A 24,485-nucleotide genomic window follows, 5' to 3' on the forward strand; every position below is an offset into this window, starting at 1 on the left:
TTGGGAAAAAATTGACTTTACTAAAAAAATGTTCACTACATTCTAAACCATAGAATCATACTGTGTATTCCTTTTATATTGCATATTAAAATTAATTTAATACCTAATTACGTAAAAATTACATAAAAATACTTAAGTAAAAGTAAAAAAGTAGATGTTTAATGTACTTAAATATTAAATATAAACCAAAAACTTGAAATTATGAAATGTAGTGGAGTAAAAAGTATGATAATATGCTTTGGAATATAAGTTTTCCAAAGAAAAACACTGATAAAATACAGATACTTGAAAATTTACTTTTATGTAGAAAGTACTTAAGTATCTCCTTCTGTCAATATTAAAGAGCATAATACAAAGTATTTTAACATGAAAGCAGTATTTTTCAATGTGTGACAGCGTCCTGTATCAAAACTAAATCTCTGCCGCTTATAACAACTCAAACCGTGTGAAATTCAGGTAAAAATTAGGGGAGTTATGATTATTCCTCATTAGAAATGAATGCAAGGGAGCGCACTGGAGACCCATCCAAGATGGCGGCCGCGCGATACGTCAGCTCCAATAGGCAGCTCAGTCTACGAGGTGTCTACGTACATAGATATGTATAAAGGCTAGAAGTCTCGTCCGCGCTGCTGGCCAATTGAGTGGAACGTCCGCATTTTGGCGGCCATCTTACCACAGGGCGCTCGCTCACTCGTAGCATTGAGTTTTAATGATGCAGGTACTTTTAAATGACCATAACTTGCTTAATTTTTTTTACCGATTTTCAAACGGTTTGGTTTGTTATAAACGTCAAAGATGTACCTATGACACTGCATACCTATACTAAAAATAAATAAAAAATTCATGAAACATGTAAAAGCATCCAGAATTATAGCCACGTTAATAACGTTTGTAAAAAACCAAACCGTTTGAAAATCGGTAGAAAATTGAGCAAGTTATGGTCATTTAAAGGAACCTGCACCATTAAACTATGAGTGAGCGAGCGCCCTGTGGTAAGATGGCCGCCAGGTGATGCCGTTAGGGACTCGGCGGTAAGACATCTAGCCTTTATACATATCTATGTCTACGTTTTTTTTTTTTTTAGCAATTCTGCATTAGTATGTTTTTTTTTTATTATTTTTTTTATTCTGCATTACCATACAATTACAATAAGGCAAACATATATTGTACATTAACATTCTCAACAAACCAAGCACATAATATAAAATAAATAACTAAAAGACAAATAAAAAAAATACTAAAAAAAAATAAAAAATACAATTAAAGCACAGACATCCGGGTCTTCTAAATGTCTACGTATATAATGTCTATGCATATAAGGGCATAGCCGCTTAAATCTTATTATCTTATATGGTAAGTTTTACATTCATAAATGCAAATGGGCTCGGACTAAGCCAAATATTACCCAATTTAAGGTTCAGATGAAGATTTATTTTGAAACATTGAAAGGACTTTCGCTAAGGCTACCAAGACTATGGCATATTACAATGCGTTACATTCCTCATTTTGAAAGAATTGTATTGTATACCCTCTTTCTTTTCTTTTCTTTTCTTTTTTTATTTCTTTTCTTTTTTTTCCCTTGAAGTGTATTTCTTTTACTTCAAATGTTATTTGTAATCCTTTATGCTTGCAATGGTGCTACATGATGCTTTGATTGTACAATTATTTTGATACATATAAAGCACAAAAAAAAGGGCATAGCCGCCCACCTTGCAGCTAAAAACCTATGGCTAAAACATGCACATAAAGATGTTTTGACGGATAAAACAAGAAGATTGGGATTATATATGGTGCATCTGTGTGTTTTTGTTTTTGCAATCCGAAGCCACGTCAGCTCACATATGGTTAAAACACTCGACTTCTGTTATAAAGTCAGTTTGTAGCAAAAAAAACCCCACCAGTTCTCCTGTTTTGATGGTGTGCTAAGCTAATACCTGCTAAGCTAACGTGCACCTGCTAACATTAAGATATGCAAAATAGGTTTGAGGAATTATTTCAAATGGTAATAATAATGGTAAAATTTAAATTTATCTTTTTGTAAGAAAGGCATTTGACACAAAGTCAAACAGTTCAAGACATTTAATCAAAGAAAAGAGGGGAAAAAACACTGTTAATAGACCGTTGTCAGTAATTATTATAATAATAACAAATAATGATAATTAGGCGCCAAATCCTTTCCAGTCTGAAGATAGTTCACCAGTAGGGGGAGTTGATCACAGATGAGCAGTGTCTAATATGATTTAGGTGAACTTTGGTCGGTTTTTACTATTATAAGTTCATAAAACATTTATCCTTCTGACTGATAAGGCTACCATTTTGTCTAGTTTTTATTTATAGACAGATTTAATGACAAACATGTGCATAATTAAAAAAGCAGTAAAGGTCTTAATAATCTGTTTGCCTTAAAAAAAAACAGAATTCACTTTGACTTAATGGCTTTAAGTTAAGATAAATCAGTAATTTTTCCCAAAAACTTGTATTTTAACAAATTCTTGCAATTGTGTAAAAAGTGCAAAATGTTTGGAGTGAGATCTTGATGCTTTTATGTTTTCCCCAGCAGATGTTTCGAGCACTTCAATCATTTCAAGTTTATTCTAGATTCATTTAAGGCCAATTGCAATTATATTATCATAAATATATATAACATGTATTTCGTAAAGTAATGTACTTTTAATCAGCTCTTAACTTTACAACAAAAATAATAGCCAACAGTGATAACAGAAATAGCTGCAGAGTAGCAGTTTAATTTATGCATGATTGGTGAAATGTTCAATCCACAGATTTAAATAAAATAAGTTAATCAAAATGTCTTGATGATTGAGAGAAATCATGCAAATTAAACTAAAACACAGAGTAATGAAGGGTATATTTTAAGGTTTAGGTCAAGTGTACTTATTTATTTGGGTTAAACCAGCATCAGGTCTAACATTGTGTCTGATTGGATTTACTACGTTAACTCCCAGTATTTTATACCAAGGTCAAGGGTTTGATATTGCATATGAAAAACATGTACATAAGTAACCCAAGTTAATCAGTTTGATCAAATAAAAAAGTAAAAAAGCAAATTAAAACATCTGCTAAAGAAAAGTCTTCCATATTCAATTCAATTTTATTTATATACTGTAGCACTTTTCACAATTGTTTATTATGTCAAAGCAGCTTTACATTAATAAACCTGACTCCCTAAACTTAGGAGAAAAACCCTAGAGAGAGAGCCAGACATAGCTGATTCTATAGAGGACATACTATATATTAGATACTTTATTATAAAACTTTAAAATATAAAAACATTAAGAATTAAAACAGTTTTTTTTAATGTGTTCAAGGATGAGACAGGATCTGCATCAGACATTCAGCCAGCGGTCTGTGGTCATGACGACTGAGGCTGAAACAAAACCAGAAGATGAGAAAGAAAGGAAATGTCAACATTTAATTTTTAGTCATCATATTTATAGTATATCAAGAACCTTAAAGGAACACGCCCAGATTTTGGGAATTTAGCTTATTCACCGTATCCCCCAGAGTTAGATAAGTCCATACATACCTTTCTCATCTCCGTGTGCCATAACTCTGTCTGACGCAGCCCCCGCTAGCTTAGCTTGGCACAAAGTCTGGAAGTGAATGGCTCCAGCTAGCAAACTGCTCCCAATAAGTGACAAAATAACGCAAACTATATTCTCTGAAGACGAAGCACTGCTACGTGGGCGGAGTGATTTGCTCGCAGCACCCGAGAAGCCCTGGTGAGGAGCAGAGATTTCAGTCAGAGTTGTGCAAATCACTCCGCCCATGTAGCAGTGCTTCGTCTTCAGAGAATATAGTTCCCAGTAGGAATACTGTTAAAAGATCGCTGTCTCTCATATCACCTTGTTATTTGTACACGCTGTGACTATCCAAGTCACAACACACAAATAGGGAAATGTTTGCGTTATTTTGTCACTTATTGGGAGCAGTTTGCTAGCTGGAGCCATTTACTTCCAGACTTTGTGCTAAGCTAAGCTAGCGGGGGCTGCGTCAGACAGAGTTACGGCACGCACGGAGATGAGAAAGGTATGTATGGACTTATCTCTGTATCTCTGGGGGATACAGTGAATAAGCTAAATTCCCAAAATCTGGGCGTGTTCCTTTAAAGCCACAATATCAGTGGCGGCTCGTAACTGCTCATCCGAGGGGCGCTAATTAAAAATAAGTGTTCGGAGTGTCATATGTTTTGCTTGCGTTTGTAAAATATTTGTTTGTTGCGTCATGTGAACCATGTGCATCACGTGTTTTGTCAAAATAAGTGCCTGCTGCACACGCGTCAAAACCATTTATGATAAAAGAGACGCTTACTTTCACAAAATACAAGCAAGACCTTAACAGTAAACTTTAATTATGCATGAGATTATGCGAGAATAAATTTAAAAAAGCATTTATTCATACCTCCTTCAAACTGCATAAGTCTCAGGATGATGAAAACAGCATCTCCAATAATTCCCCTCTCCTTCAGTCATTCAGCTTCAACCTTTTTATATTTGTGTGGATAGTGCCCTGTAGTGATGAAAATGTACATTTAAAACAATCTTACTATACAACTAACTACACAAAATAAAAAGCATGTAATCTGCAAAATGTAGTTTCCTAATTGGTCTGTTACCTCATTTTGTATACGAGTAGCTCTTCTTCATCAGACTCAGTTTTAAACCAGTCATGATCTAAGATCTGCTTGAGCGTCGGACGATCACTTGGATTCAGGGCCAGGCAACCACTTAACAGATCACAGATTTCTGTACAAGATTTAGGAGAGAGCTGGTTAGTCATCATGACACACAAATGGCAATAATGATCATGGCATAAAGAGACGCTTTTGTTGTCATTTAATAATACTGCAAAAAAAGTCTGTCTGTCTATCATCTAAAGGGACCCTGGTCACAGACAGACAGTACCTCAGGTTAAGATGATGGCACAGTGATGTAATAAATTGGCGAGCCACTAAATGACTGTTTAGCTAAACACAATAAAATCTAACATCTTGCCAGACAGACCGTATCCTCTGATAATATTTATTGTGGATTTGATCAGAGGCTTTGTGTGTGCATGTTGATCAGTCATTTTCACTCACCCTTTGATAAATCCTTCTCAATTGTCTTCAGATTCCTGGAATTAAACTCGTTTAAAGGACTGGGGAAAGATCCAAGCACCATGAAGTACAGCACAGAACCTAAGGCCCAGACGTTTGCTGGCACGGCGTGGAATTTCTTAGCCGTTTCGATCTCAATAGGGGTGCAACATGGAGCTCCTGTACACAAAACATCATGTTGAGTCATTTTGTAAAAGAAACAACAGGTTCCAATACTCCTCTATATTAAAAAAAATTAAGCTCACCCATAAAGTAATAGGAATCATATGCCTCATGCGTCAGATAATATCCAACCCCAAAGTCAATTAACTTCAGGGTCATTGTTGACTTTTGTACCAAGAAGTTTCCGGGATGGATGTCGGTGTGGAAAACTCCACAATCCAGACAGTGTTGCACAGCCAGTACCGCCTGACGCATGAGATGTCTTGCTGTATTTTCACTTAGTTTTACGTCACGAAGAACAAATAGCAACAAGGATTCGCTGTGCAGTGGGTACTCCAACACGAGCGTGTAAAAGTATTTAGTCTCGTACCAGTCATACATCTGTATGACATTGGTGCATGAGGGCGCATCTCCTAATTTAAGCAACAGCGCCACTTCTGTAATAAGTGGTTTGGGGTATCCAGGCTGGAGAAAAAATGGTCAACAAATTTCAATTAGATAAAACAAATATCTTGTATTGGTGCGTAATTGCTATACTGTCTATTTTCTGTTTAGTTCACTTCATCAAATTTTATGACAACTTACAATCTGAAGAGTGCTTTCATTCTTTCGTTTGCTTATTTGCTTGATGGCAACCTGTAAAGAGAAAAACAACAAAAGTTAATTTCTCTTGAGCTGACTGAAGCGGCTCACCTGACACTGCACACATAACTTTAAGGTTTGAGAATCTACAAATTTTAAAACATGGTTTAGATCAAGTGGACATACAAATTTCAGCAAACATTGTGTTTGATATAAATATGAGTGCATTACCAGAGTGCCATCCGATTTCCGGATCCCTTTGTACACTTTTCCACCGCCACCGGACCCAAGCACTTCATCCTCCAAGAATTGATATTTACAATATAAAGGCTCTGAAAAACACACAGAAAAATGATGAGGTAACAGTACATGTTAACACTCATATACTCACAGATGAAAGGTACAGCATACATTTCTAGGTACAGAAGAATATGTTGAAGAAACCATTTCACATATTGGTGCAACCCACCGTAGGAGTAATGAAGTCAGTACACTCACCTTTAGGCACTGAGGGATCAGCTGGTTTCTTCTTGCTTGGCGGTTCAGAAGCTTGTTGAACAACATTTATAACTTTTGGCCTGACAACTTTATCATCTTCTGGCGAGGGATTTCTGGGATTTTCAAAAGCTTTTGGCCTGACCACTTTATCATCTTCTGGCAAGGGATTTCTGGGATTTTCAAGGGCTTTTGCCTCAGGATTTCCATCTTCTTTTGACCCAGGATTTTTTGCTTTATTTGGGTCAGGATTTCCACCACCTTTTAACCCAATATTCTCTGGAATGGCACCTATCTTCTGTAGCCTGGCATTAGCTGCAGCGATGCCACCAAAACTGGCCAGATCCGCACCATCCATGGCATCAGGAATAGCTGCATCTGCATCTTTTTTCACTTTACTCTTCCCTTTTTTTCTCCAAGGGTTGTGAAATGAGCGGCTCTTTGATGCCTTTTGTTTGTGTTTCTTTAAGCCAACACTCTTCGATTGACAATCTGCCAGATCAACAACTTCCCTGGCATCAGGGATAGCTGTATCGGCCTCAATTTGTGAAGTCGGCATTGACTCCACTTTGCCCCTCCGGAAGCATCCAAGGATGCGTTGCTTCAATGTCTTGCGTTTATCCGGACGAATCTTTGGTTTTGATTGGGGGCAGGCCAGATCAGGAACATCCATGCCAACAGGAATATCTGAAACGGCCTTGGGCTGTTGAGTTGGCACAACAGTCACTTTTTCTCCCTGGAGGTTAGATTTGCGGCTCTTTGAAGCCTTTTGTTTCTGTTTCTTCGGACCAACGTAGGTCTTTGACTGTGATGTCAGATCAACAACTTCCCTAACATCAGGGATAGCTGGATCCGCTTTAAGCTGTGGAGTCGGCACTGACTCCACCTTGCCCCTCCAGAGACAGTCAAAGAATGCCATTCGTTGTTTTTCCGGTTTGATCTTATTGTTTAATTCAGAGCTCGCCAGACCAGCATCATCCTTTGGATTAGGATTTGCTGAATCCGCATTAAGCTGTGGAGAAGAACAGAGGTGGGTCAGACAGACAGACAGACAGACAGACAGATAAATGTTTCCAGCCATGTTTAGAAGCCATGTTTCCATCCAAGGCTTTTTAGCAAAAAAATGCTTTAGCGCATAAACGCAATGTCAATACCTCAAAAAAAATTAAATAGCTTTAACGCAAATTAATGTGATGTCACATGATAGATCTTCATCACACACAACCTCTGAAGGGCATAACAGAAAACAATAGGCGCTCTTATTGCAGCCTGAGACTTTCTGTTTTGATTTGCAGAGTCGATCCTCCCTATACACAGAGGGTACGCAAGCTGCACTGAACTTACTTCATGAAGTGCTGAAATGTCAATCACTTATCCATAAAATGATTCATGTTTATTCTCCTAAATATTCAATTTCTCCGCATAATCGGGTCCCTTTGGTGAAAGCACATTTATTTTAAATTACCGAGACCACAAACATCAGACTCGACCTGGCTAAGCTTTCATTGTAGGAGCATTAGAGAAATTAGGTAGATTATTTGCTCATGGTCAGTTTTTTTGGGATACACCAAAACGAATATGACAATTCACTTTCATCATTCGTGACATCACCACGGACACCGTTTTAGCACCATTTGAATGGAAAACTTCTTTTACGCATATTCACTTGTACATGTCTATAAATGGACAGATAGTTGTAGTAAATGTAATGATGTAACAAACCTCTGAAGGAATCAGTGTTTCAACTTTATCATTATTCAGGAATGGGTGCTTTACATTCTCCCATGCCTTCTTTAATGAATTAAAGAATTTATTCTTGAATTTTTCTACACCAAAAAACAAAAACAAATTATAAACTATTAGAAAATTCATTATGACAAAAGAAAATGACAAAGAAACGTTGTCAGTAATAATACTTAATAAACACATTTAACAAACTGTCCACCCAGATACTATTTTATCAAATATGTATATGTAATTGAGTATCTAATTCTTATTCTTTAAAACACACTAGAAAAACGGTCTAAACTTAATTTCTTATTGTAAGATGCTTTATTTTACTGAGTTTAATGTAATAAGATATCAGTATCTGCAAGGGCCAACAAAACTATTGAGGAACAAACATGATACAGATTTAAAGATTGTCAAGAACACAAAATTTCCATCTGACCTGGGGGGCTGTTCGCCTCCTCAAATGCAGGAGTAAACTCCTTTACTCCTCCTCGTGGATGTGAACTCCCGGCATGTCTGTCTAACAAATGTCCGTTGTTTGGGACATTGTCAGGGACGGCACTCGGAAGCACAAAATCCATTCCACCATCATCACATCTCCATCCCAACACTGCAATTCAATAAATAATGTTATGAAATGAATGCTTTAACTGAAGTGATCAATATGTGTCTAAAACTTGTCACTTATTTTAATGTATTGTTTATTCAACTGTATAAAATAAATATCATATTTGCAATCATGCTGATATATATATATCAGCATGATTGCAAATGTGATATCTTGTACCTACATTTGAACAAGGAAATGTAGTGATTTGACATGAAACATTCATGGAGCAGTGAATAGGTTCAGTACACAGCCAAATGACATGACAAACTAATTTTTTAAAATGGCATTTATCGCGTTTTGGAAAAGAGCTCTTTTTTGTCTAAATTGTAAGGAAGCCGAGAGAGTTAGCACGATTATTATTTTTGCTTGCTAGTTTTCTCATCATCATGACTTCATTTCTGGTGATCTCGAGATAACAAAAAGTTGTTTCCTGACGATCCAAATGTCATAATGTAATTTCCTGTCCATAATATTTAGTGTATTTTAAAGTGAACTGCTGATGCATACGTGTAGCTAATAATTACATAAAGACTAATAAAAATATAACGATTGGGGGCGGTTTCCTAGACAGGGATTAGACTAGTCTGAGATTTAAATAAATTTAAGAGCTGTCCAAACTGATAAGAACTTGCACTGACATATCTTAAAATACATCAGTGCCCTTTGTTTTGCCTCAAAATGCACACAAGTAATGTTTTTAGTAAGGCATGTTTGTTAAAACTAGTTATATTTCCTAAATAAATTAAGGCCTAGTCATGGTTTAAGATAAACTTTTCCCGGGAAACCACCCCATAATGTGCGTGAATTTAGGGACCATCTTTAAAGTAATAACGTACACGTTTCTATTTTAAATTGTATTTGACAGTTTATATTAATAAATAAAAAAATAAAAGTGTATAGCTGACAAACATATGAACACAGTTGGGTTTGCAGTGTTTCCCCTACCATTATATAAGGGGGGCGCCCCTCCTTACGGCTCGACCCGCCCCCCTTGAAGGCCAAGTAAATTTGATTTGATTTTTTTTGAAGCGCCAGAGAACAATTTGTTATTTTATTAAACAAACTAAACAGCCCTCAAGTAATATGTTATTTATCTTATTTCCACGATGGCATGTATTTTCTGTTTGCGCGTTTGCAATTATACAATTGAGTGGGCACATTTATATTTTACTGTAGAGAGAGAGAGAGAGAGAGAGAGAGAGAGAGAGAGAGAGAGAGAGAGAGAGAGAGAGAGAGAGAGAGAGAGAGAGAGAGAGAGAGAGAGAGAGAGAGAGAGAGAGAGAGAGAGGGGTAAGAATGGTGCCCACGTTGAGAAAACTTAATATAAGACTAAAGTATGTATGTCACTCATCTAATTACAGTATGTTAACTGGATAACACTGGATATAACTCATTGTATAGTTTAATAAAATTATGTATTTTGATTACACAAATCAAACCTAACTATAGTGTATTTTGTTTTACTAGCTGCTGACCAGCATAGGGAATCTCTATGGCTAATTTCTAAGACATGTTGCTGATGCAGTACTGTGTGTTGTACCTTTTCTTGATAATTAAGTATTTTGGGGTAGCATCTTATGCCTAGAATTATTCAAGGAGGTTGATTCTTTTAACTTCCTTCAAAGTTTGATCAATTGTGACATGTGCAACAAATGGATATAGGGTGTCAAACTCATAGACATGCATCATTTAAGACGCTCTTTTTAAAATATTTAAAGCTGAAACTTATCTAACTTTAGAGACGGTCCCTAAATTCACCACTATCAACTTGCCAGCTACATACTGATGAATCGATCATCTTAAGCGAATCCCTAATCTAAGTAAAACGTAATTTGTTCATCCCCTAATTTACCAAAATTGCTGTCTTCAAACAATACAACCCGTTCATGTATATACATATTAAGTACACATAGCTTTCATCACATCACAAAAAATACAAATTTTGTTAACTTGAGATAACGAGAAATTAAGTTGTGATCATGAGAAAACAAGCAAGCCAAAATAAAAATAGTACACAACCGGCTTCCGTAAATGAACAAAACATTTGCAGTCTGAATAACTGTCGTATGCACTGCTAACTATTTATTATGTTATACATCACTGAAAATTAAACATGGTTTTACTACAGTTACATCTAACAAAACATGGTTTACGGTACTGTAGTAAAACCATTGTTACCACAACATAACCATGGTTTTGCTAATAGTAATCAATACACCAATAAACATGGTTACTACACTTTTACCACATAAAAACCATAGTTCATTTTCGTGAGGGATATTAAAAAACAAGGCCTCATACGGCGTAATTCTTATCTTAAATTGCGGGGATGTTTTATTAATTTTGGTCGTTTTTTTTTTATTAATGGAGTCAGAATTTGTCTGCGTATTCTGCCGGTCAAGAAAAACGGCGGGTGAAATGTCAAGTTCACGAGCACCACCTGGTGTGTCTACATGTACACGTGCATTAACAACACAATAACTGTATGTAAACTTATCAACAGACTTTTTGATTTAACTTGCATCTTACCTCTTTGGCGTTTCGCCTCAGTACGTGTTGGATAAACATCCACCATCTCCTCCTCATCATCCTCCTCTCCTCCACATGGATTTAAACCACCGGCAGCGCGCCCGAATTTTGACGAAAGTCCGATATCAAGGACATAGTCAAAGTTCGGCACAGCATTCGGCAAAAAAAAATCCATGTTCTCGACATCTCCTTCCATGTCCTTGTCGGACAATGGTGTTACAGGACGAAACATGATGTCAGAAAATAACTGCAGACTTAACTGTGCTTAGACTCGGTTCACAGAGGGTTGAAATCTAAGTAAACTGTCCTCCGTACACAGTGCGTCAAGCAGTTTAAAGTTGCGAACTTTTTGAAAGTCTGCAAATTCACTTGGTAATCTGTACAGTAGCGTTCAGATCAGTCAAATGTAGTGATGAGCGAGTCACCCGAAACTCGGATCATTTAACCCGATCCCTAAAATGACTCGAGAACCATGAGTCCTTAGTGACCATTAACCCGAGTCAGTTGAGTCCTCTCAGATTTTGCATTAAAAATGAGAAATTGTATCAAACACAAAGCTCTTCAAATGTTTACAACAGAATTACAACAAATAACTCTACATAAGCTGCCATAGGTTCTATAACTTGCAACAACGAGTTAATTTACATCACCAAATGTCGACTGGGGGTACCGAGTGAACCAAAAGCTGCTATTCCGGATCATTATTTCTTGCAGCTCCGAGTCCGAGTACAAAGGGATGCGTGCGCGCGACAATGAGTTGGTCTGCGGCTCGGGGATTCACACAGAGAGTGACTCAACTCATGGAGCTTGAATCCTGGGCTAGGAGAAACCTTGCTCGTGTTGTTAACCCACTGACTCATGTAGGCTAATCTGTTGAAATATTTGACTGGCACAATGTTTTGGGTAGAAGCTGCAAATGTTTAACATTTTTAAATACGAGGACTGCTGCAGCAGTGCTGCTGGAAAGACCCGCCACCGACGGACGTACACGGCTCCTCTTGTTGACTGAGTCACTCAGAGTGACGTGAGTGGTTCACTCACAGGACCCGTGCAGGAGCGGGCGAGCGGCTCTGTCTGGGACTCACTCACAAGATTAACCGAAGCCTATCGTGGATCTTTTAAGTCAATCTGAAACAGGACACGTTCCTCTCACGTCCAAGTCAACCAAGCCTGACATCTTCTAAATGTGGTGTTGATATATTTGTCGTTATGAAATGAAACTAAACACACCAAACTTTTACAATTATGTTATTGATAATGTTACCACGGGCATGCATGTTTTTTACGAGTTCCTCAGGTCACATAAGCCCTTTCTTGTGAGCAGAGGAGTCTTAAACTCGTAGCTGCACGCGTGATCCGAGTTGCTTGGTTGGCATTAGTATGACTTAGCGATTGGAATTGGGAGATTTTGACCAAGTGACTCAAGTGACTCGAGTGACTCGCACAACCCGGATCATATTAGTGAGTGACTCAGAATAACCCGAATCCTTAAAAAGATCCGGGTTGACCATCACTAGTCAAATGATACCGGTTTCTTCTGGTTCAGCATTTTATAGGCACCGAGTGTGATGTCATAATGGTTCCATGACAACGACCCGTTCTACAGTATGGTTGTCATGGAGTTTAATGACTCTGTTCTGTTTACGGTTCAACTGTGATGAGTTTTTATATATATATATATTTGTATGTCCCTTGTGTTGTTTAAATAAAAAAATTTACAACTTTTGGACTTTTTATTGTAGATATATATGAATATCCCATCAAAACTCTTTAATATGTCTTACTTAATGCTTATTACTACTTTTTAAAATGTATTTTACAGTATGTATAGATGCTATTTTGTATTAATATATTTAGACCTATTGTGTTATTCATTTACAACCACTAGATGGCACTATGTTATTTACCAGTAATGTTAAAAGAAAAAGAGTATTAGTCGAGAGCAAAACACAGACAAGCTCAGATTGTATGGAGATTTTATTTAAATCATCAAAAAGCATCAAAGGTCATATATTTTAATGCATGATACATACAAAAGGTTTTTTAATTGCTCAAAATCCTTCACGCATATCAAATAGTTAAACACTGGCAGTCAGTCAAAAACAGACATTAAGTAAGATTATAATCCCTCATCCCTTACAGCAGTTAAAGCATCAACAGAGTTACATATTGCTGGGTTTACTGCAGGGTTAAATTCACTAAACACTATAATTCCCAAAAACATTAAAGGACATTTGACATGTTGACATGAAGAACCACCACAGAGACTAAAAAGGTTCATTGTGGTAGACAAAATACTGAATGAGATGAGAGGAAAAGATCTTAAAAAATGTTTCCACTACCAAAATATTGCAGTCACTGTTTCATTTCTCTGCAAAGGTTTGAGTGGAGATGAGCACGTGGACCTGTGTGATAATAATAAGAGATTATTCAAAGACATATCACAATGATGATAACTTTAGTATATGGATGAATATCCCTACTGAAAAACAGCTAAAACCAACCTAAGCTAGTTGACCTGGTCTCCCAGTTTGGTTTGAGCTGGTGTAGCAGGCTGGTTTTAGAGAGGTTTTTAGAGTCCACTTATAGCTGTTCAGATCGAAAAACCAGCTTTACCAGGCTGAAAGCTTAGAAGAGTGGTCTTAGCTGGTTTACGCTGGTGCTGCACGCCTGGCAAAGCTGCATACATCTGGTTTTAGTTTCTGTGAGCTTTTATCCAAACAAAAAATGTGCACCTGGAGAATCCAAATAGACACATGATAACATAAGAAAGAGCACTACATACTACATGACTATCAATACAAAACTTATCTGCACACAAAAGCACAAAACTATTTCAGAAAAAAAAACATTTGTACATTATAACAATATACTTGTTATGTTGAATGTGCTCGCTCGGGATTGGACTCCAGACTCCAGTCATTATCTGTGTCAGTTGAAGGCCTATAAAAAATACTAACATACCCTTGGCTATGTATATTGTGTTGGACTTGATGAGACAATTTCCAGTGCACTTATGTATTGCTGTTCTTGTTAGGGCTGCACGATAAATCGCATGCGATACCACGCGCATCACCTCCGTAATGCCGGTTCCTTGATTAGTATTAAATCTCCAACAGCTGCTTTCAGATGGCGCGACATTAACTGCACAGACCCGTAGTTCCCTGAGCTGGGCCATATCGCATCCATATCGCAGGCGATACGTCAGCGATAATAAATGCGAAATTGCCCCGACTGTCAGTGAACTACGGCTCTGTGTAGTTAAAGCTGCTCCATCTGAAAACAGCTGATGCCGATTTACTACTACTCAAGGAACCGGCATTACTGAGGTGATGCGCGTGACAAACACATGCGATTTATCGTGCAGCCCTAGTTCTTGTGTTGCCAACCCTGCTGAAAAAAACAGCATCAAACCAGCATGGACCAGCATGGGAATTATGCTGGTTTATGCTGGTTTAGCTGGTGGTCACAGCATACCAGCACCAAAACACAACATATGCTGGTATGACCAGCATGGGATGCTGGTGCTAATGCTGGTTTAGCTGGTGCTAATTCTGGTTTGTTGCTGGTTTAGCTGGTGCTAATGCTGGTGCTGATGCTGGTTTGATGCTGGTTTAGCTGGTGTTCACTAGCAAACCAGCAGCAAAACACAACATATGCTGGTCTTGCTGGTATGCTGTTTTTTTCAGCAGGGAAAATTGCTTCTATTGTTTACCTCACTTGTAAGTCGCTTTGGACAAAAGCGTCTGCTAAATGACAAAATGTAAATGTATTTTACATCGCAATGAGAAAACACACACACACGCACGCGCGCGCAAACGCTTTATAATTACAAATGCCTTATGTTTGCCAAATAACTTATGCTTATAATGCTCAACATTGCTGGTAATTCCACACCATTGCTGGTAATATCTTACTTTCTTGTGTTTATATATTTTTTATGCATCAGATTCATAAATATGCATTTACATAACATGATGTCATAGAAAAATGAACCCATATAAAACTCGTGCCTTAACGTTAGTCATCTCCACTGTTAATTTTATGATCAAAAACAATATGAAACAAAAAACTGTAAATACATGAACAACATAACAAGACAAACTTTTACAACTTACTGTATCTAAACAGCACCTTTACTGGTCGATGCATCTCTGGCTCTCACACTCTCAACAACAAAAAAGTAATCTGCAGTCGACGATCCACAATGGAGATGTTTATATCTAACCTCTGGAGAAATCTTTATCGTATCTTTAGGCTCTGAGCTAACGTTAGCCACAGCACGCACGCCTTCGTATATGCGCAGATGTCGCATTTTACAGACGCAAATTGAATCCCTGTAATCGTTTCATGATTGGTTACTACCCCATCAATCAAAACGTTGCTGAATAGACATTGGCTGGCTTCATTTTGACTTCATCCAGTCAAAAACTAAGGTGTGAAAAATGACACCTCGCTTAGCCGATGTACGCTTCCTGTACTTTTAAGTTCTCAAACCTTATCTGATTGGACAATACAGAAACATAAGGCGTAGTTTTGCTCGGAAGATTCTAATGCAGAGCAGGAAGACGTGACTTTTCAGTGATAAGAATCGATATATTTTTTTAAATAAACATGATCGATCATACTAACCGGAAGCGCGGATCTTTCAGGATTTTGTCTTATTTTTTTTTCCGTTGTTTTGGATTAAAATGTGGGATGCGTTTTAAAGAGTGGACTTTTATACGTTGCAATGTATTGTGGTGTTTCTTGGATTCGTCCGAAATGATCAGACCATATGATGTGATATGTAAGTAAGTTAGCACTTACTGACATTCATATTATGCCTTCCGTCTGCGTTACATTTAATTCTTTCCACTCCAGTGTACTGATCGCAAAAACAAGCTCAGAACATGAATCTTGAGTTTTAGCTTAAATGATGCAAAGTTTATGATTGTTGATTGAATACTGATGTAAAACAAAGTGCAGAATCCCGTAGATACGCCCCTAGGGCACGCCCACGGGCCGGTGTAGGTTAATAGTAATGGAATATGATGCTCTTCTTACAATCCCTTTATGAAAACAAGTTTATCAGGCAGGTCTGACAGTCATGTAATTGAATCACGAATTTCCCTTTTTTTCTTGTCACTCAGAACGATTTTCAACATAATGTATTTCAATAAGATGTATTTTTCGTGCTTGCACCACGTTTTTTTAATCATATTTTTCACCTTTTTCTACTTAGCTAAGTGCAAAAGTCTACGTTCAACGTAGACAATTACGGCCCGTCATTGGCCCACAGTCAGAGTGTACGTTCACTGTACACTCTAGGGCAGGCCAATCAGAGAGCCGAACCGTCTACGTTCACCTGACGACTAACTGGTTGGAAATAGAATTGATAATTTAAAGGTAGGTAAGAAATGATATACTATCATGTAAAAACAGAGAAATACGATAATATTATGTCAAAGTACAAGCTTAACTTTACGTGATTTAACTATTTATTCGATGATGCGTGACAACGAAGCGTCCGGTATCAAGATCGTTACACATTGACCGTTTCACTGACTGTCCCTATGAAACTTAACCATGGTTTTACTACATATGAAATAAAATAAAAACGTGGTGGATATAGTTAAACCATGGTAACCGCAAATTAACCATGCTTTCCCCCTACGAAAAGTATCCATGGTTTTATTGTGGTAAAAGTGTAGTAACCATGTTATTTAGGTGTATTGATTACTATCAACAAAACCATGGTTTTACTATATTATTATTACTACAATACCGTGGTGTAACTATATTTTTTCAAAAACATGGTTGTCAAACCTATGGTTATTTTGTGGTATCCATGGTTTTACTACAGTAACCATGTTTTTTTTTGGTTTTAATTGTAGTAAAACCATGGTTAATTTTCGTGGTATTTGTAGTAACACAGTCTGGTCATTCAAATGGCATTCATTTCACCAAAAAACTTGGTTATAACACTTTTACTATAATAACATTTGGTTAATTTTCAAAAGGATAGGCTAAAATAATAGCTTGATCTGTGGTAATGCCCAAATCAAGTTCTTTTCAATATTACTTTTTATTTTTAATTGCCACTATGACCAAAGCCTATAAATCTCTATATCACCTCATGTAAAATACTGTACAGTGGGCAGTGGCGGTTCTAGACAAATTTCACTAGGGGGCCAAGGAGGGGCCAGTGTTTTACCAGAGAGGCACATAAAAAAATGGCAAGAAATTATATTAAAAGATTATAGGGGTGGTTACAGGAATTAGTTTAATACAGGACTAGGTCTTAGTGTAATTAGGAAATATAACTAGTTTTAACAAACATGCCTTACTAAATACATTACTTGTGTGCATTTTGAAGCAAAAAAAAAGGGCACTGATGTATTTTAAGATATGTCAGTGCAAGTTGTTTTCAGTTTGGACAGCTCTTACATTTATTTTAGTCTAGGACTAGTCTAATCCCTTTCCGGGAAACTGCCCCATAAACTTTATTTTACTTTACAATCAGATAAATATTTATTTAATACAAGAGTGAGTGCAGGTGCAAAAGGGGAGCTTGGCTCTTTTTTTAAAGACCCCCACCGAAAATCATGCGAGCCTACTCAATAAACTTTATGAAATGTAAACTTTTATAAAGACAAACGTTTGTTTTAGTTTACATTTAAACACACATTGCTAGACAGTTAGGGACCACAATCTAATCAGTATTTAAAATAATATTTATTTTAAAATATAAACATTAGTATATGTAACATTTAATTATACTCCTCCAATTTATGCACGTATATGTAAGAGCATAATTACAGTGCTTTTTACAATGTGTAAACGTTAAAAAGTTAGCGAGATGTTGGTTTTGCCGGTTGTTGATGAGTAATGGTACATTCACACAGGGTGTAAGCGTTAATGCTTGACGGAAGGCTTATCTGAAGCGTGGCCAACAGCCAATCACAGTGGCCGCTACACATGCTCCGTTCTTCCATAAACGTAATTGGCTGGCTCTGCCTAGGTTATTTGCATAAGGCAATCTGATTGGCTGACGCACATGTTGCCGCTTGAAAAGTTGAGAAATGTTCAACTCGGTCAGTATCTCGGCCAAAGCTTTAAATGGCTGGTCAAGAATGATGTTGGCTACATTAAAGGCGCTCTAAGCGAATAATGTGCGACGTCACTTCCTGTTGATGTTTGAACTGTTTTCAAACAGACAGAGCGTAGCTAACTCCTCCCCCTCCCTTCCGTGCTTTCATGAACGCGCCCAACCCCCACCCCCAAATCCTTCTTGTCGTTTATTGGCTGGAATACTTTGTTTTGTTTTGGGATTGCTAGGTTTGGCCATTTGTTGATATTGCCGTTTGTGAAGCCTGGGCTGTCTACAGAGATCGCGGTTTTTTACAGTTTGATCAGCGGACAGGCAGCAAGCAGATAGTGAGGAGATGTTTCCGGTATGTAACAAAAAATGTTTTATGGTCTAAAACGCTTCAATTCGCTTAGAGCACCTTTAAGTAGTGAGTGTGTTGCATAAAACAGAATCAACACTTTTCATAATTCCTTTTTCCATAAATTAATTATATTATGTGACAATTCAGTATCATTGATCTGCATGTAAAAGAATGCCGGCATCCCGAAAAAAAACCCCATTAATGACCGGAGGAGGAGGACATCACCACCAAGTCCCTGAAGTGCTTCAGGCGCTACATTCTCGATAGAAAGGTAGGCCACGGTGACTTTAAACAGCCGTGATTGTTACTAAACACAAGCCATGTTAAGACAAACCTCAAAGCTAAAACTTCCCTGTAATTCACAGAAGCCTCCACCAGATTCCAATCTTCCTGCCGCCACTTCCAGCTCTTCAAGAAGAGAACCAGGATCAGTCAGAGCTTTATTGCCAGGTATGTTTGCACATACAAGGAATTTGTTTTGGTGAGCTTCTACAGCACAGAATAAGTGTGACAGGATACAGACAATAAAAATAATACAATTAGAATTAATAAAATACACAATATGCAAAAAATAGATTAAAAAAAGAAAATATATATTTTAAAAAGACAAAATACAAGATCGTATGTACAGGTATGTATGTACAAATGCAAGGAAATGTAAATAAAGTTGGTAAGAAGTGTGGTGTGTTAAATAAATAATGGTTAAATAAATCAAGCTTCCCTGCAGCCGCTGCCACCTCCCAGTTGTCATGGTCCAATGACGCTCTGGACGACACAGTCTTCTTGCCCATCTCCACCAGCCAGCCTGTGTTTGTCAGGAGTCCCGAACAGCTGCCGCTCTCCACCAGCGTGCCAGCAACTGCAGAGCATCCTGAACAGACTCCTTTGCGTAACGAGCAAGAAGGCAAAGCGCAGCAAGCACAAGAAGCCCCTGCTGTCCTCCACCAGCAAGGCTGGTTAGTCTCCCCCTGATGCTCGCCCAGAGGAGCCATCATCGACCTCCAACAGCCAGACTGCGTCTGCCACCACCTTGCCACAGAGTGACTATTCTGTAAGTGTAAAATCACAACATACATAAGCAATGTTAAAGCATTTCACAAAATCCCTTGGTTACTAACCCCCACCATATTATGGAAAATAAATAACTAAATGTGATGTGTTGCAGGTGGAGCTGAAAGGCTGGGTGTGGCTGTGGGAAGAATCCAATGGCATCCCATCTGCAGACATCCCCTGGCTGAAGGAAGACAGCGAGAGAGGCCTCTTTATGGCAGTCCAAATTTACAAGGACATCTAGGGCGTCATTCCAAGGCAGGGCATCCTTAAGTCAGACCGGATGTGGTTTTACCCCCCGAGCCACCCGGCTTCGTTAGAGGCGGCATCCCCACTCCACAGGCCTTTTTCCTGCCGCCGTTTTTTCGTCTGGCACCCCATCAGGGTGTGGTGGTGCTCTCTGAAGTTGGGGCCGGAGGCAACACATACCTCTTCAAGTCTGGTTACCACATCCGGGTAAGGCCTAGTCTCTTCACGCCTGTTATTATAGTAATAAATACATCATTATTGATTACTTAAAGGGATAGTTCGCCCAAAAATGAAAATTCTGTTATTGTAGGAGCCATATATATTCAACTTTAGTTTGGTTAATTTAGTTATTGCTTATTTTGGCCACTAGGGGAGTATTGCACTGGGTGTAGCACATCACTGGAAAGTAGATAAATCTACAGGTGTGGTAATTAGTGAGAAAGGTGTGGAGGGTGGGGAACACACGGTTCTTACCGTAGCCGTGAGTCTGCCACAATAATTTATTTATCAGCACAACAGCACTTTATCAATCAACACTGGGCAAAGAACTATTTTATGATACCTCTTTTTGATATATTTATAATAAACAGGAACACCATGCCATCCATGCTGAGGCTTAGAGGTTAGCCTCCACAGTTATCATTCACTCACTCTCATGTTGTTACAAACCTGTATAAATTTCTATATTCTGATGAAAACAAAGGAAGATATTTTGAGAAATGTTTGTAACCAAACTGTTTGTGTACCCCATTTACTTCCATCATATTCTTTTTTCCTACTATGGAAGTCAATGGGGTCCACGAATGGTTTGGATACAACCCAGCAAGCAATTTTGGCTAAAACAAGGCTAAATAATAGTCAGTGAAAGTCTAATACACGTCTACCATAGCCCAAGAATAGACGATATATATATATATATATATCCTAAACACCTGTTGACTGTGCTTACATGTTTGAATATCATACATCTTCAAGTTATTTTGGCAAAACTGGCATATTACCTAATTCAAGGTTATTTAAGGTAGAAGTGGGTTATTCATAGTCGGACTATATGGGTTGGACCAAACTGTGATTCACCTCCTGCGTGACCGCACAGAGGGGAACACCGTAATTAAGGTGTGACGGAGAGTGCAGGAGAACCATAAGGAGGACTACTATCAGAGGAAGGACCTCTACACCACGCTCCTCATGGCCTTGGTGAAACCCGGAGGCATTGTCTCTGCGTTGGGCCACGGGGAGTTCCAGGCGGCACCACTTCCCAGAGAGCTACCCTGCGCGCGGCTCCTGCTGCACGCCTTCCTCCTGGCTGAGGCGGAAAATGTTCAGGACTACCGGAGCCAGATACTGTCCACGTTCCACAGCGTCCTGAAAATGGCATAAGCACCACATTGAACACCACATTATGCAAAACTAAACTGTTTTTGTTTGTTTTGTTGTAGGTGGTGAAGAAATTGTCTGGGGAGGGCAAGGGCATCGGGAACAAGTTCTCCAAGATCGTGTCCTTTGTTCTCACCTGTAAGGAGTCTGTGGAAAAGCTGGGGCCCATGTGCCGTGGCGTGATGAAGCGGTTTCGGCTCGTCAATCAACCTGTACACAAGATCCTTAACATAGACCGGTGATGCTGCAAGGCGCAGGGTCTGACGGCCGTGGAGACGCTCTTCCAGCCTTGGATGGATGACGGGATGGTGGTGAGGCTGGACATTTTCCACTGGCTTCATCCCTTTGATGCTGCTCTGCAGACCGAGGCCCACTCGAAGTACGGCGCCTTCAAGTCTGCGTTGGTCGGGGCAGTGCTGGCCTTTAACCGCGGGGACCTCCAGCTCCTCATCAAGGCTGTCAGGGCCAAAGACCTGGCCGTAATGGAGGTGGTGAGTGATGAGGATCTGGTCAGGCGTTACATCCCCAGGGACCATCTCAAACATCATGTCCGTTGTGTCACCCTCGGTGCCCAGGAGACATTTCGTCTTGTCCACTTGGTCATAGAAGAGCTCAAGGGTCTAGCAGGGCTCGCCAAGAGCAGTGTCAGCCTCTTCATGTCCCCTGATGAGAAAAATCATCTCACACACACGTACATACATATGCACAGACACACGCACAAACACAATGTCAATATGTGCAAAATGACAACAGCTCACCAATAATGTTTGTGTGTTTTTGTGTTTATAACAGCCATTGATGAGATGTGGGCCAGCCAGCAGCAACACCTGGAATACATCCAGGACCCACCTGGATGCAAGGAAATTGGACCCATCAACGGTGTGGACCTGCCCTATTACAAGGGCCTGCTTGGGTACAACAGCCTGAAGGGGTTCCACAAGTCGATGCCCCAAATGATTCTAGGTAATCTAAGGGGGAAAAATACGTGTTTAATTGCAAAAATGCCAACAAATGTTCCTTTTGTGTCATTCTGATAATACCTGTGGTTGGGATGTTCAGGTCCCCGCTGTGCGGCACGGCCTTACCAGGTCTACCTCATCAGTGGAATTGCCAGGTGGAACTCCGACCGCAGCTCGGACGCAGTGTTTGGGGGCAGAGGCCGGCACCACAGAGTCTACTCAGTGGCGCTCATTGATCGCCTTAAATCACGATGCCAGCGGCTGTTTGGTGAGACAGTGGAAGAGAACTTCAGGGCCCCGGCCAACATCCAGTCAGACGAGCTGCTTTGGCTTGAATTTCTTTTTAGCCAGAGCACAGGGGAGTCCTTCTCTCTTAAGGGCATCGTCAATGACGGTCCTGGGCCGGAGGAGGAGGTCATTCAGCCTGGGCAGGCCAACCAAGACGCAAAAGCAGAAGAGGCGTACCACAGCGACGAGGACAATCCTCTGTGTGATAAAAGAGAATACAGAATTAATGTGCAGGTAAAAATAGTAGTATACTTTAGTGCATTAGAAAAATGATTGAAGTACACGAAGTAAAAAACAAGTATGCTTCTACTTGTTGTGCTTTATTTAAAGGGACACAAGGCAGCATTTTTATGTTAATAAATCATCTTCGTAAATCGGTATACAGTTAAATGACTCATTACCGGACGAATGAAGACTCTCTCACCCGCTCCTACCGTCTGTAGGAAGAATACCCCACTTGCAAGTTCGCTGTATCCGACCCGGTGTCCTTCAGTCTCGCAAAGTCTCAGATATCGCGAGAAGCAGGATCACTTTACGGCTAACAACACAGAGACAGACGAGCAAAATGCGGCTAGCGATTGTTGCAAATGGCAGAGCCGGGGAAGAAGCATCGAAAACCCTTGACGGGAGATTCCAAGAAAAAAATAAGAGCTTCAGACCTAATATATATATTAGGGTGACCATACGTGCCATTCTTCCCGGACACGTCCTGGTTAGAATTTCGGGTGCATTTTCCGTAAGTCAACAGTTAAATTTTAAGGTAAGAATGAAACTACGATTGCATGTCTTATGTTTTTAACTGAATGGCGTATGCTGTCAACAAATACGACTTCTGGAAGACGCACCAAAATCCTGGCCAGGACACGTCCGTGAAGAATGGCACGTGTATAGATAGATAGATAGATAGATAGATGTAGAAGGAAAATATTTGTCTAAAGTAATATTAGTAAGGTCTATAAGTTCATCTGCACGAATGACGTTTTCCCTTTGCTTGTCTATATTTATTTATTTATAATTCTATTATTCTCATGCCCACTCTCCCAATAAAAAACAAAACACGAAAGCAGTAGTTTGCCTCGTTCATATCGGTCGTTCAAGGTAAATAAAACTATTATGCATGACAACACAATAAAAATAAAAAAATCAGTTGGAAAGGAAATATTACTTACCTAACTTAGATAGACACAACTGGATTGAAAATAAGGTTAAACTGTGTTGCAAGGGGTGGAGGAACAACAGTTCATTTTTATGTGTGTTTGAAAACATTTACTTCCAGACGCTAGGGGGAGCTCATAGAGAAATAATACGCAGACTTGCCTGGTTTCCCTTTAAAGAGTATTAAATATGTACTTTTTAATAAATTAAGTTCAACTTAGAGTCTAAATATATTTTTAGGTGTATTTCCATTAGAATGGCGATACAATGCAATTGTAAGTGTCTTAATTGCTCATGAATCTTGATTGTCAGTAGTATATTTTAGTGCACTATTTTAGTCTTGTTGCATTTTAGTATACTATTTACAATTGAAATGTAGTCAAAAAAGATGTTCAGTTGAAGTCAATACATAATTGAATACACTTAACTATACTTGGATTTGACGAAAATAGTACAAAATGTAGAAAAAACGTACACTTTTTTAAAGTATATTTTAATAGAATTATTTTTCACCTGGGATGAAAAACAAGACATTGTATGCATTGGAACTTACCTACACTCTCTCTCTCTATTTCTCTCTCTCTCTCGGCACTGACGCGGCGCCAACGGATCCACGATTCAGTTTGGCAATGCATGACGTCACCCATTAAAAGTGAATGGGAAGCGTCAACGCTTACGCCCCGTGTGAATGTGCTGGGACAGAGTCCTCGATGCCTGGAATGCGGTGGAGGAACAAGACAAGCAGCCAC

At 38.9% G+C, this 24,485-nt stretch overlaps 1 protein-coding gene and 1 long non-coding RNA gene across 2 annotated transcripts; both read right to left on the reverse strand.

Moving 5' to 3' along the window:
- Nucleotides 1-4,475: 4,475 nt before the first annotated feature.
- LOC135737610 (serine/threonine-protein kinase pim-2-like) lies at nt 4,476-6,088 on the reverse strand. Its single transcript, XM_065255393.1, has 6 exons — nt 6,047-6,088; nt 5,864-5,914; nt 5,362-5,743; nt 5,099-5,275; nt 4,634-4,763; nt 4,476-4,527 (listed from the first exon to the last, which is right to left on the reverse strand). Exons 1-6 carry the CDS (start codon nt 6,086-6,088, stop codon nt 4,506-4,508), a joined length of 804 nt encoding a protein of 267 aa, XP_065111465.1. The 3' UTR covers nt 4,476-4,505.
- Nucleotides 6,089-13,462: 7,374 nt separating this feature from the next.
- Nucleotides 13,463-19,882, reverse strand: LOC135732217 (uncharacterized). The gene is made up of 4 exons (XR_010526722.2): nt 19,805-19,882; nt 18,993-19,707; nt 13,730-13,960; nt 13,463-13,630 (listed from the first exon to the last, which is right to left on the reverse strand). It is a non-coding gene; the product is annotated as an uncharacterized lncRNA (long non-coding RNA).
- Between the last annotated feature and the right edge of the window lie 4,603 nt (nt 19,883-24,485).

This window comes from Paramisgurnus dabryanus, chromosome 20, assembly GCF_030506205.2.
Source record: "Paramisgurnus dabryanus chromosome 20, PD_genome_1.1, whole genome shotgun sequence".
Lineage (NCBI taxonomy): Eukaryota > Metazoa > Chordata > Actinopteri > Cypriniformes > Cobitidae > Paramisgurnus > Paramisgurnus dabryanus.